The sequence below is a fragment of the Eleutherodactylus coqui genome, chromosome 11 (assembly GCF_035609145.1).
Source record: "Eleutherodactylus coqui strain aEleCoq1 chromosome 11, aEleCoq1.hap1, whole genome shotgun sequence".
Lineage (NCBI taxonomy): Eukaryota > Metazoa > Chordata > Amphibia > Anura > Eleutherodactylidae > Eleutherodactylus > Eleutherodactylus coqui.
In genome coordinates this window covers 143,176,953-143,191,788 of record NC_089847.1, presented here as the reverse complement: position 1 = coordinate 143,191,788, position 14,836 = coordinate 143,176,953, and the positions used below count along the sequence as shown (strand labels likewise).

The 14,836-nt window shown below is 44.3% G+C and overlaps 1 protein-coding gene across 1 annotated transcript in view; it reads right to left on the bottom strand.

Moving 5' to 3' along the window:
* Positions 1-14,836, bottom strand: part of KCNC1 (potassium voltage-gated channel subfamily C member 1) — a 155,435-nt gene that overhangs the window by 21,324 nt on the left and 119,275 nt on the right. The window contains exon 2 of the mRNA XM_066582569.1: positions 7,128-8,061. Within this exon, the coding sequence (XP_066438666.1) occupies positions 7,128-8,061 (934 nt within the window). The remainder of the gene's footprint in view (positions 1-7,127; positions 8,062-14,836) is intronic.

Genomic DNA, 14,836 nt, shown 5'->3' with positions numbered 1-14,836 from the left:
CTGTGAAATATATAAAGGTTTCCATCATGTCCTCCTCTCCCTTCTCTCCTCCTGTATTATATATAAAGGTTTTGATCATGTCCTCCTCTCCCATCTTAAGTGCTATTACATATATAAAGGTTTCCATCATGTCCCATTCTTTCCCTTCTCTACTCCAGTTATATATATAAATGTCTCCATCATGTCCTCCTCTCCCTTCTCTCTTCCAGTAACGTATATAAAGGTCTCCATGATGTCGTCCTCTCCCTTCTCTCCTCCTGTAACGTATATAAAGGTTTCCATCATGTCCTCCTCTCCCTTCACTCCCCTCCTGTAACATATATAATAGTTTCCATCAGGTCCCCCTCTACCTTCTCTCCTCCTATAACATATATAAAGGTTTCCATTATGTCCTCCTCTCCACTCTCTCCTCCTCTAATATATATAAAGGTCTCCATCATGTCCTCCTCTCCCTTCTCTCCTCCTGTAACATATATAAAGGTTTCCATCATGTCCTCCTCTCCCTTCTCTCCTCCTGTAACATATATAAAGGTTTCCATCATGTCCTCCTCTCCCTTCTCTCCTCCTGTAACATATATAGAGGTTTCTATCATGTCCTCCCCTCCCTTCTTTCCTCCTGTAACATATATAAAGGTTTCCATCATGTCCTCCTCTCCCTTCTCTCCTCCTGCATTATATATAAAGGTTTTGATCATGTCCTCCTCTCCCATCTCAACTGCTGTAACATATATAAAGGTTTCCATCATATCCCTGTTCTTTCCCTTCTCTACTCCAGTTATATATATAAATGTCTCCATCATGTCCCCCTCTCCCTTCTTTCCTCCTGTAACATATATACAGGTCTCCATCATGTCCTCCTCTCCCATCTCTCCCCCTGTAACATATATAAAGCTTTCCATCATGTCCCCCTCTCCCTTCTCTCTTCCACTAACGTATATAAAGGTCTCCATGATGTCGTCCTCTCCCTTCTCTCCTCCTGTAACGTATATAAAGGTTTCCATCATGTCCTCCTCTCCCTTCCCTCCCTTTTCTCCCCCAGTAATATATATAAAGGTTTCCATCATGTCCACCTCTCCCTTCTCTCCCCTCCTGTAACTTATATAAAGGTTTCCATCATGTCCTCCTCTCCCTTCCCTCCCCTCCTGTAACATATATAATAGTTTCCATTATGTCCTCCTCTCCCTTCTCTCCTCCTGTAACTTATATAAAGGTTTCCATCATGTCCTCCTCTCCCTTCCCTCCCCTCCTGTAACATATATAATAGTTTCCATTATGTCCTCCTCTACCTTCTCTCCTCCTGTAACATATAGAAAAGGTTTCCATCATGTCCTCCTCTCCCTTCTCTCCTCCTGTAACATATATAAAGGTTTCCATCATGTCCTCCTCTCCCTTCTCTCCTCCTGTAATATATAAAGGTTCCCATCATGTCCTCCTCTCCCTTCTCTCCTCCTGTAACATATATATAGGTTTCCATCATGTCCCTCCTCTCCCTTCTCTCCTCCTGTAACATATATAAAGGTTTCCATCATGTCCTCCTCTCCCTTCTCTCCTCCTGTAACATATATAAAGGTTTCCATCATGTCCCCCTTTCCCTTCTCTCCTCCTGTAATATATATATAAAGGTTTCCATCATGTCCTCCTCTCTCCCTTCTCTCTTCCTGTAATATATAAAGGTTTCCATCATGTCCTCCTCTCCATTGTCTCCTCCTGTAACATATATAAAGGTTTCCATCATGTCCTCCCTCTCCCTTCTCTCCTCCTCTAACATATATAAAGGTTTCCATCATGTCCCCCCTTTCCCTTCTCTCCTCCTGTAACATATATAAAGGTTTCCATCATGTCCTCCTCTCCCTTCTCTCCTCCTATAAAATATATAAAGGTTTCCATCATGTCCTCCTTTCTTTTCTCTCCTCCTCTAACATATATAAAGTTTTCCATCATTTCCCCCTCTCCCTTCTCTCCTCCTGTAACATATATAAAGGTTTCCATCATGTCCTCCTCTCCCTTCTCTCCTCCTGTAATATATAAAGGTTCCCATCATCTCCTCCTCTCCCTTCTGTCCTCCTGTAACATATATAAAGGTTTCCATCATGTCCCCCTCTCCCTTCTCTCCTCCTGTAACATATATAAAGGTCTCCATCATGTCCTCCTCTCCCTTCTCTCCTCCTGTAACATATATAAAGGTCTCCATCATGTCCCCCTCTCCCTTCTCTCCTCCTATAACATATATAAAGGTTTCCATCATGTCCTCCTCTCTTTTCTCTCCTCCTCTAACATATATAAAGTTTTCCATCATTTCCCCCTCTCCCTTCTCTCCTCCTGTAACATATATAAAGGTTTCCATCATGTCCTCCTCTCCCTTCTCTCCTCCTGTAATATATAAAGGTTCCCATCATGTCCTCCTCTCCCTTCTGTCCTCCTGTAACATATATAAAGGTTTCCATCATGTCCTCCTCTCCCTTCTTTCCTCCTGTAACATATATAAAGGTTTCCATCATGTCCTCCTCTCCCTTCTGTCCTCCTGTAACATATATAAAGGTTTCCATCATGTCCCTCTCTCCCTTCTCTCCTCCTGTAATATATAAAGGTTCCCATCATGTCCTCCTCTCCCTTCTCTCCTCCTATAACATATATAAAGGTTTCCATCATGTCCTCCTCTCCCTTCTCTCCTCCTGTAACATATATAAAGGTTTCCATCATGTCCTCCTCTCCCTTCTCTCCCCCTGTAACATATATAAAGGTTTCCATCATGTCCTCCTCTCCCTTCTCTCCCCCAGTAATATATATAAAGGTTTCCATCATGTCCTCCTCTCCCTTCTCTCCCCCAGTAATATATATAAAGATTTCCATCATGTCCCATTCTCCCTTCTCCTCTCCTGTAACATATATAAAGGTTTCCATCATGTCCTCCTCTCCCTTCTCTCCTCCTGTAACATATATAAAGGTTTCCATCATGTCCCTCCTCTCCCTTCTCTCCTCCTGTCACATATATAAAGGTTTCCATCATGTCCCCCTCTCTCTTCTCTCCTCCTCTAACATATATAAAGGTTTCCATCATGTCTTCCCCTTTCCTTCTCTCTTCCTCTAACATATATAAAGGTTTCCATCATGTCCCCCTCTCCCTTCTCTCCTCCTGTAACATATATAAAGGTTTCCATCATGTCCTCCTCTCTCTTCTCTCCTCCTCTAACATATATAAAGGTTTCCATCATGTCCTCCTCTCCCTTCTCTCCTCCTGTAACATATATAAAGGTTTCCATCATGTCCCCCTCTCCCTTCTCTCCTCCTATAACATATATAAAGGTTTCCATCATGTCCCCCTCTCCCTTCTCTCTTCCTCTAACATATATAAAGGTTTCCATCATGTCCTCCTCTCCCTTCTCTCCTCCTATAGCATATATAAGGGTTTCCATCATGTCCTCCTCTCCCTTCTCTCGTTCTGTAATATATATATATATCCCTTTTTTTCCATGAACCGTATATATAGGTTTCATATGCAGCAATACTCTTAGACACTGCATGCTGCTCCCACTCACCGGCAGCACTAGTTCATCAAAGTACTGTGTATTGTCTTAGACTAATGATCTACAGAGTCCATGTAGCAGTCAGAAAAGCTTTTGTGGCCATGTTATTCTTGTTCCCACCTTGAGGTTCACTTCTATAGTGTTTGCCCAGAAAGCTGTTTATATAGTCACTACTGTATGGAGTTCTTTAAGGTCTGCTTGATGTTTAGAGTAGGACCTTTCCAATTACTTCACTGGAATTTAGGAGATGTGTAACTCGGTGTGCAGAGTTGTGTCTGGAAAGCAGAAGGAAGTTAAAACATTTGCTGCTTTAAGAATTGACCAGTTTCGAGAGTGCTGCTGCTTGTCACTGGCATTATTCTCCTCCTGCCACTATGGAAATACTTTTTTACCAACATGGCTTCAAAAACCTCCTGATTTTAATCTAATGACTGTCAGTACTGCTTGTGGTTTCTTTCTCCTTTGAGCTGGATGTCACAAGTCCTAGGAGCAGACTACTTCAATTCACTAAAGTACATGCATGCGACAAGTTTCAGCATGTGATGAACGGGGTTATTGGAAAAGCAAACTTTCATTTAGATTATTAAAAGATAATGAAAACTATTGGTTCAGATTTGTCATCAGTTTCTCTCCGGCTTATTTATAATGGTGTGAGAGGGGGCCTACAAAACCGTAACTGTACACTGACACTCCAAGACTGCAGACACATTTACAGCCTAAACACATATTTAGATCCACCTTCTCCCCTCCTGACCACTGATATCGATTATCTTGGCCATATATTACAGCCCGTGTGGGACTCTTCTAACTAACTGCATTGCTCTTCCCCACTCTAAAATCATATTATCATCCACAAAGTACTTTTTACTCTTATTGTCTTCACCACGCTAAATCTCGGATATGCAGTAGTCCTTTATTACAGTCTGTCACTTCTCTCTGCAGGGCAACAGCTCTATCATATACAATTGCAATCAAACTTATTTAACCCCTATTACAAATTACTTTTTTCTCCTAAATTTACCCTTTGATCTGCTTGCAAGAAAAAAAATCAAAGAACAATAAACTAATCTAACGAGTGATTTATCTAGCTACTGCAGTCTCCAAATTATTCCGCAACTGAATAGAATACCTCATAAGACCACTCATTTGTAAATTGGGTAGTGTCTCAAGGACACCTGATGAAGCTAATCAAGTACTTCATAAGGCCGCCTGCAGAGAATTCTCGCAGCGGGATCCGACCCGTACCCCTGCAGTGACCGCTGCGGCTCACCTGCTCCCGGCATCTCCCCTCTCTGCTATGTTGCGGCTGCCGCCCAGCAGGCGCATGCGCAGAGTGGAGGCGGCGTGTTACTAGTGACATTTCTGTGTGAGCCTCTGCGAGACCCGCATAGAAATAGAACATGCCGCAATTTGTTTTCCGCGCATGTTTTCAATCGCGGCTGTGTGCCTAGTATTGCGTTTTGTAATGCAATCCTATGCAGGCGGGAATGGGTGGAAATTCTGCGGGAAATCCCGCTGCGGAATTTCCACTGGTGTGCAGGGGGCCTTAGTTGCATTAGGTGTTCTTGAGATAAAACACACTGTCTAATTTTTTCTTTTGCAAACAGCTGAAAATGTATAAAAATGGCAAATGTAATTTGCAATGGGAATGGAATAGTTTTGATGGAAAGTATATGGTTTCATAAGGAATCTCCCTGATTTGTGGTGGTTATCGTCTCTTAGTTACAGTCTGTCACTTCTATCCTTAGGGTCACAGTTTTATCATCATCTTTCTATTTCATGCACTGTGTCTTTTTGACCAAGCTTTTTCATTTTTATTGACTTTCTTCAGGATGCAAGGATTTGGCACCTTAGCACGTGGACCTGTGTCCCTTCTGCTAGTTGCTCCTCGGTGCCCTCTGCTGGTGCCGATAGTTGTACCTATCTCCTATGTAGCTGCTCCATTTTACAGGGTCAGCTCTGTTCCCTTTTTGGCATTCAAGGATCTTTTATCTTTGCATTTTCTATACTTGTTGTTTCCCCTGACTGTAAGATGCTGAGGGTTGCTATTTAAATAGAAGATAACTCGAATATGTTAGTCCATGATTGGTTGGTGGCGCTTTTCATCATCATTGCTGCAGTGTGATGTTGTGATGAGCACTATCCTATGTGGGCCTTTATGTTCATGAAATCATATACAAAATAGTAAAATGTTTGAGAAGACTAGAAACGGTTGACAATCCTTCCTCATTTATGTTATGTTTTCATGATATGACGGCTGCTGCAGTTTGACATATCCCAGTAACTGCAAGTAACCTAAAATGTGACCTGTAATGAGATGTAGAAACAAGATGTACACAGGGGTGACATTAAGTGATGGGAGAAAAACAAAGATTTGCTGCAAATTCTCACATGGCCATCCACGTCTCAGATTCTCCATCATGCTTTGTTTTTCTCACATTATGGGGCAGCATGCAAATATGAGATAGTACAACTGAATGAATGACTGCATAAGGATCCCTCCATCCCCACGCTGCAGCGCTTAGTGTCTTCTCATCACTTACTGTACATTCACGCTTTGTTAGGGAAAGTGATTTTGCTGGTGAATTATTTAATACTAAAGTGATTTCAATCTGACCATTTCCAAACAACGAGATGAAGATTGTAGAAAACATGTTCCTGGAATATTTCAAGACTGTATTGGTCACTATAGAATCATCTTGTCAATTTGTACCCTGGCATATTAACAGCACTAATATTCCATGGAGAGAGGTAGAGAAGGGCTAAAATCATCAAAGCCCCAGATGCAGAAGACATCTCATAAAACTGAGATAAACCCAATGAACGACCACTAGCCATGGGATACGACAGGAGGCTCCCTCTTTTGCTCTGGTTGGGATTAAGAATCCTGCTTGCATGAATCAGATTGTCAGTAATGCATTGCTGTCCGCTCTCACCCAGCCCATGTAATCCATAAAGCTCCTTCCCTAAACAGACAATGCACCGCCCTAAGACGCTGTAGAGAAGAAATGCTTTTACATGCTACAAGGTACAATTCCTATAGTACTACGTTTTCTAGAGAGTTGTGCTGCCTCAGTTACTTTCACTACTGAACTACTTGTATTCAGCTGTTGACAAGCTTCACGTTTGCTTTTCTACCCATCTTATTTTTTCTCACTTAACACTTTCTGTTGTTTTGCCTTCTGTATCTATAGGGCTGAAAGTTCAATCATGCAGAATTATCCCAAACCCAATAAGTCAGCTATAAGACACGAGCTGAATGTAACAGATTGCTAGTCCAGGAATCACCTGTGCAGCATTTCATCACTTTGTTCTCCACCAAAGGCATAGCGATCTTCCAAACACCAAAGAATGAGAATCCTTCCTACTATGTAAAGCAAGGGTTATCTACCCTAATACTTGTGAAGACCTTCCACCGGCTCACCTCACACGTCCCAGAAGGCTAGCCTACCACCTCACACATACTCAGAATGTGTGCTATGGCACCATCAATGGGTCAATGCCCTTTGCATTTCCTAGTTAAGATGTTAGAACTGAATTTGAATTCTCTACAAGGAATGGATGATGATGATCAAATAGACATTCCTCTAAGTGGTTTCCTACCTGCTCGGTTAATTTCTAAGATTTCTTCTTGAGCGAGCGGGCAAGTATCACTCTGAGTGCTGTGGTGGGGAGAATTTACAACAGATTTACAATAATTTGGGGATCCCAGTTGGGGAGGGCGTGGGATATGCTTCTTTTTTTTCTTTGGTAGCTTCTGCTTAGCCATTGCTAAGGAATAATACATTCCAAAATTGTTCACAATGACAGGTACAGGCATAGCAATAGTCAGCACACCAGCAAGAGCGCACAATGCTCCCACCAGCATGCCAGACCATGTCTGAGGATACATGTCTCCGTACCCAAGTGTGGTCATGGTGACAACTGCCCACCAGAAGCCGATAGGGATATTTTTGAAATGTGTATGTTCACTGGCACTAGGATCATTAGGGTTAGCACCTATTCTCTCAGCATAATAGATCATTGTGGCAAAAATTAAAACTCCCAATGCCAAGAATATGATGAGCAGCAGGAATTCATTTGTGCTGGCACGAAGAGTATGTCCAAGAACCCTTAGACCAACAAAATGCCTGGTCAGCTTGAAAATTCGAAGAATTCGCACAAATCGGACAACCCTTAAGAAGCCCAAGACATCCTTAGCAGCTTTGGAAGACAGGCCACTAAGTCCCACCTCCAGATAGAAAGGCAGAATGGCCACAAAGTCAATGATGTTTAAAGTGTTTTTGATAAATTCCACCTTATTTGGGCAGAAGGTAATCCTCATCAGGAACTCGAATGTAAACCAGACCACACAGACTCCTTCGATGTAAGTCAGGAAGGCTTCTGTCTCCGATGCAATGTAAAAGCGCTGCTGGGTTTCATTCCCAATTATTTCAGTTTCAGTTTTGTTCACGATGGGGTTAAATCTTTCATGAGTCTCGAGGCAGAAGGTGGTGATGGAAACCAGAATGAAGAAGAGGGAGGCGAATGCCACATACTGTCAAAACAAAATCAGAAGCGTGTGAGCATAAAGAGATCAGATTATCACACTTTATGTTTTGTAATCCAGAGTTTAACATAACAAAGGTCAATTCTATAAAGTGACCCAAAAGACATTTCCAATTTACTTATCCTCGAAGTCGCAAACTTAAGGTTCCTACCTCTACTTTTGATAAATTAAGACTAGACGAATGTGGAATACATATGACCCAAGTTACCTCGTATACATGAATTGATATAGCTTTAAGGGTCTTTTGCTGATCTTTGTTTGGCTTTTGTCTACAATCGCGTTCTTTAGGGTTTTCTCAGAGTATGGAAAAGGACTGAACGCTTGGCAGCTGCTTGAAAGATATCACAAAGCGATCAGCAAAAATATCTGTGTGTCTGTGGCCAGCCTAACATGTCAGCCAGAATTAGTTTCCTAGTGATTTGAAGTGTATTCGGGTAACCCATCCCCCCCTCCTCAGGCCATTTCTGGGCCAACGTTTGCTAATGAAAGCAGCTGCTGCCTTTCTTTCGGCTTCTTAGTAATCAGTTTTCTTTTCAGCCACAGGAATCTCACTAAATATTTCTCTTATTTCTTATGCAAATGAACGCTGATTGTGAGGAAAGCGATCACCGCTCTTTTGTATCTGGGCATCTAACATGCATCGGTTTTAGTCCCAGTAGTCTTGGCCCATAAGGTGTGTGCTGAATAGTTAGCAAAACACAGGCACCCCTTCATCACCTTATGGGATGGGTCATGGGAATTCTGCGCCTCCTTCACAGCGCATGTATTTGTATGTACGTATCAGGTAAGGCTACATATAGTGAAATGTTACATCTGCCTCCGTCTTTGGGGGTTTGTTGTTTGTTCAATGAAGTCAAGTTCAGTCCAAGTAAAATTCTGGATTTCCCTGTGGACACTTTCCATCCTGAGCACTGACCGTGGCCCAGCATTTGCTCCTTACTCTATTATTGGACTATCTCACCAAGTGTTTTTCTTATTAATTAAAACCAGACAGAGAAACATATTCCATTTTTCTAATTTGTATTTATTTTCTGATTGTAGAATTGTTTATTTTGCTGTCTGTATATGGGTGGCCATATTGCCTGATTTGCATTTAACAGCATTTAGAACAACATGTGTCCTGTGCAGAGGTCATTGTGCAGGGAAGGAGAGGAGGTGAGCTGTGACATCACTTGTTGTGAATGGTGGATCCTGTGTTATCTATATATAGGTGTCACCTCAGTGTAATCCTGTCTGTGATCATAGTGAGATGACTGCCAGAAAGCTTAATCTACAAATCAGGAAATATGAGCCTATTAGGGCTCAGTCAGACGAGCGGCGATCCGCGTGTATTTCCGCATGGAAATAAAAACCGCACCGCGTGCGGGCGAACATCCGCATGACCACGTCCATTGCCACCCATATGTTCTTTCTTTGACAGGTGCGGATTTTCGTCTGCATCTGCAGTGATTTTTTTTTCTGCGCGGAAATACGCGTGCATCGTCACTCGTCTGACTGAGCCCTTATTAGGCTCTGTGGTTAGTGTGAAAAATGCAGGATTTAAAGATGTAGAAAAAAGCAGATTGTGAACAGAAATTTAAAAAAAAAACAAAAAAAAAAAATCAAAATGGTTACAAAATATGTTTAACCAAAAATGTGATTTATACAGTAGGTCATTTTCTGATGTTACATTTCCTTTAACTCCTACCTGCCCATGGACACATAGCAAGGTGTGAAATAAGGCCTGACTGCAAACATTTCCACTTCCCTGAGCAGAAGTCCTTTGTGTCCATGAAATGAAACTGTTTATGGCAAAGGATAGACTGGTCATCTTATACAGTCAGGAACACAGTTGCCATCGGATCATTGGAGAGTTTATGGCTTCTTCATCTTCCTAAATTTGCCATCGCTCCTCTATAGCAGCACTTTTACCAACAGTTACTTTTTTAACATCTCATGACTTACTGGAAATCTGCTTTAATCACTTTTCCTCATTGTCAGCCTAGAAGTCTACAGACACAAAACATACTGCATTACTTTAGAGCATGACTCTCAGTCTTACAACTAGTTATATAATGTTATCCAACACCCCATCCTGCCACCCAAAAAACACCCCAAACTGTAGACACGAACCCCATTAAGCGTTGCTAATCTGACTAGAGATGAGCGAGCACCAAAATGCTCGGGTGCTCGTTGCTCGAGTCGAACTTCCTGCGATGCTCGAGGGTTCGTTTCGAGTAACGAACCCCATGGAAGTCAATGGACGACTCGAGCATTTTTGTATATCGCCGATGCTCGCTAAGGTTTTCATTTGTGAAAATCTGGGAAACCCAAGAAAGTGATGGAAACGACACAGAAACGGATAGGGCAGGCGAGGGGCAACATGCAGGTCTCACTATTAAGCCACAATAGCGGCAAGAGTGGGCCCCCCCCCAACAATTTTTACTTCGGACAAACCCTCATTAGCAATGCATACCTTAGCTAAGCACCACACTACCTCCAACTAAGGACAAGCACTGCCTGCGGGACACACCCCTGCCTCTTCTCCTGGGTTACATGCTGCCCAACCCCCCGCACGACCCTGCGTCCGCAGCGCACACAAAAGTGTCCCTGCGCAGCCTTCAGCTGCCCTCATGCCACACCACCCTCATGTCTATTTAAAGGTGCGTCTGCCATGAGGAGGAACCGGAGGCACACACTGCAGAGGGTTGGCAGGGCCAGGCAGCGACCCTCTTTAAAAGGCGCAGGGCGATAGCCCACAATGCTGTAGAGAATCGTTGAGAAATTGACGTTCGATCTTCATTTCAATAAAGTGCCACCTCCGTCAGGAGCTGCAAACGTGGGCATGAGTTACATAGCTATGGGGAATCCATGTGCCCACACAGTATTCATTCTGTCTAGGTGTCGCATAGCTCAATCGACACCACAAGGGGAAAGCCATCTGCACTCTGCCCCCTACCCAAGTCAGTCAGTGTCTTTGTGCCAGACAGGTCAAACACCGTGATGGGAAGTCTGTGTGCACCAACAGCATAGGTGGGTCCTAGGCAACTCAAGACATGAACAATAAAGAAATCAGAGTGGCCAAACATGGCAGACTTACACTGCACCGACGACATAGACCTCGGGCCACAGCTTCAGCAATCGTAGGCATGAAGCGGACTTCAATGCTAGTACACCTGTGAAGGTCTCATTAAATCCGTTACGTTTTCTTTCACCGCTCGAAAGACTGGATTAGCCAGGAAAAAGTTCCACAGGCCCAACCTGGCGCCGTTGCAGTTCCCCCGGGACATAGGCCTTGGCCAACAGCTTCAGCAATCGTAGGCAGGAAGCGGACTTCGATGCTAGTACACCTGTGAAGGTCTCATTAATGCAGTTATGCTCCTCTCCTGTGGCCCAAACGAGTTTCTCAGATAACTGGTAACATGAGAGAAAATACATGATGCGCAATGCTGACCCCCTGACACCAAGCAGGAGGAGGAGATGGCCTCACAAGGCCCTGAAACCAAGACCAGGACCCGCTGTAGCCTGTGCTGAAAGGATGTGAGCGGGCCCTTGGCCAAGCTCGGTCCCGGCAAACACCTTGTGTGGCCCAAGGTGCTGCGAGTGACATAGCAATGGGGAATCTATATGTGTCCACACACTACTCATTCTGTTTGGGTGTCGGATACCTCATCGACAACGCAAGGGGTAAACCATCTGCACTCTGGACCCTACCCAAGTCTGTCAGTGTTTTGGGGACAGACAGATAAAGCATCTCTATGGGAAGTCTGTGTGCACCCAGAGCATGGGTGGGTCCAAGGAACTTAAAGACAGTACACATAAAGAAATCCGAGTGCCCAACCATGGCAGACTTTCACTGCACCCAGGACATAGGCCTCTGCACAAACCCTCAGCAATCGCGGGCCTACAGCGGACTCCGATGCTAGCGTAGCTGTGAACGTCTCATTAGCGCTGTATCGCTCCTCTTGTTTGTCCCAATGCAGTGCCCCAGATAGCTGTGGTAACGTGACAGAAAATACATGTTGGCTTCGGCCCACACTCCATGCCCTAGTCAGTCTGTTTTTTAAGTGCCAGGCAGGTACAACTCCGCTATGGGAAGTCTGTGTGAACCCACAGCATGGGTGGGTCCCAGGAAGCCACCGACGGTACATAAAGAAATCCCATTGCAGTGCCCCGGATAGCTGTTGTAACGTGAGAGAAAATACATGTTGGCTTCAGCCCACACTCCATGCCCTAGTCAGTCAGTGTTTTCTTTTGGGCCAGATAGGTAGAACACCACGATGGGAAAACTTAGTGCACCCATAGTATGCACAGACCCCTGTAATATTCCTGTAGCAAAGGTCTAAGCTGACCCCAGTAACAGTTATGTTGCAGAAGTCTAGGGAGACCCCAGTAACATTTCAGTAGTAACAGTATAGACAGACCCCAGTAACATTTATGTAGTAACATTATAGGCAGACCCCAGTAACATTTGTGTAGCAGCAGTATAGGCAGACCTCTGTAACATTTCTGCAGCTGAAGTATAGGCAGACCCCTGTAACATTAATGCAGTTACTGTCCTCTCCTTTGGCCCAAACAAGTTTCTCAGATAACTGTGGTAACACGAGAGAAAATACATGATGCTCATTGCTGATCACCTGACCCCAAGCAGGAGGAGGTGGCCTTACAAGGCCAAGACACCATGACCACGACCCGCTATATTCTGTGTGGGAAGCACATTAGCGGGCCCAGGGTCAGGCTCGGTTCCAAGCCTCCACCTTTGTGACCCAAGGTGCCCTCAGTTACATAGCAACGGGAAATCCATGTGTCGCAACATAGATAGCTCAACACTGGAAGGGGCAGTCTTTGAGTTCCTTGGCCTAGCCTATGCTGTAAGTGCACAAAGTGCCCAACCATGGGAGAGTTTCGCCCCGCCAAGCAACTTGGCCTCGGCCAGCAATTCTGGGCTAGTCAGTCACTGTATTTTTTGTGCCATATAGGTAAAACATCGCGATGGGAAGACTTAGTGCACCCATAGTTTACACAGACCGCTGTAACATTCCTGTAGCAAAGGTATAAACAGACCCCAGGAACATTTCTGTAGCAGAAGTATAGGCAGACCCCTGTAACATTTTGGTAGCTGCAGACCCCAGTACCATTTCTGTAGTGGAAGTATAGGCAGACCCAAGTATCATTTCTCTAGCAGCAGTATACACAGACCCCTGTAACATTTATGTAGCAGAAGCATATGCAGACCCCAGTACCATTTTTGTAGCAGCAGTATCAGCAGACCCCTGTAACATTTATGTAGCAGAAGCATATGCAGACGCCAGTACCATTTTTGTAGCAGCAGTATAGGCTGTGAGGAAGGAGGAGCAGCAGCCAGAGGATTCAGAGTTTCAGCAGTGGACGGCGTAGAAGACTGGGTGGTCAATACATTTCTGGATGCATTTTCTGCCATCCACGACAGGACCTGCTCACACTGCTCTGTTTGTAATAAAGGTCTACCACGTGGACCCAAAAATTGTGATATGAAGCTGGGGACCCCAGAAACTTGCCTCTCTCCTAATCCCGCAGCAGCCAGCTGGTATACACCTGGACCAGGGTCGGCCTGTGCCCACACCCTCACTTGGAACTCCGCATCCTCGCCCGCATCCACATCCTCGACCCCTACCCCTACCCCTCAGCATGGTGGATTACAAATAGAGCAGACACAGACCGCTGTAAATAATTATGCAATTATATGCGTACACTTTCATGCAGAGAGCGGAATTGTAACGCTAACTCCAGGCAGAAATAAATGGAAGGAAGGCCGCAAACAGGCCTAGCAATGCAATAGTGATGCACCAAAACTCCCACCAGGCACCCAGTAAAATGCAGACGGTCAGAGGTAGCCCAACGAAGGAGCTTTTTGGGTTTTTTTTTTAAAAAGAAGACAGGCTATATACTGTGTATATCACTTTCCGTCTATAAGTACCTGTGTTGGCCGTACGCTGAGCGTCAAATTCACTGCAGACACAGGCCGGTGTAAATAATCTTGGAATTATGTGTGTAGTCTTTGTCGCTGAGAGCAGTATAGTAAGGCAAACTCCAGGCAGAAAAAAATAGTCAGGAAGGCCGTAAACAGGCCTAAGTGCAATAGTGATGGACTACAACTCCCATCAGACACCCAGTAAAAGGTAAACGGTCAGCGGTAGCCCTAAGAAAGAGCTTTTTGTTTTTTTTGGTCAAAGAATGCAGGCTATATAGTGTGTATATAATTTTCCCTATATCAGTCGCTGTGGCCGTATGCTGTGCGTCTCTAATTCACTGCAGACACAGGCCGGTGTTAATAGTCTTGGAATTTTGTGCGTACACTTTGTTGCTGAGAGCGGTATAGTAAGGTAAACTCCAGGCAGAAAAAATTAGTCAGGAAGGCCGCAAACAGGCCTAGCTGTGCAATAGTAAAGGACTACAACTCCCATCAGACAACCTGTAAAACGCACACGGTCAGAGGTAGCCCAAAGAAGGAGCTTTTATTTAAAAAAATTTTTGAAAAAGAATACCGGCTATATAGCGTGTATATGACTTTCCCTCTATCAGGGACTGTCGCCGTACGCTGTGCGTGAAGTTGACTGCAGATACAGGCCAGTGTAAAAAAGTTTGGAATTATTGGCGTACAGTTGGAGGCTGACAGCGGTATTGTAACGCAAACTGCAGCCAGAAAAAAGTTATACGGAAAGCTGCAAACAGGCCTAGCTGTGCAATAGTGATGGACTACAACTCCCATCAGACAACCTGTAAAATGCACACGGTCACAGGTAGC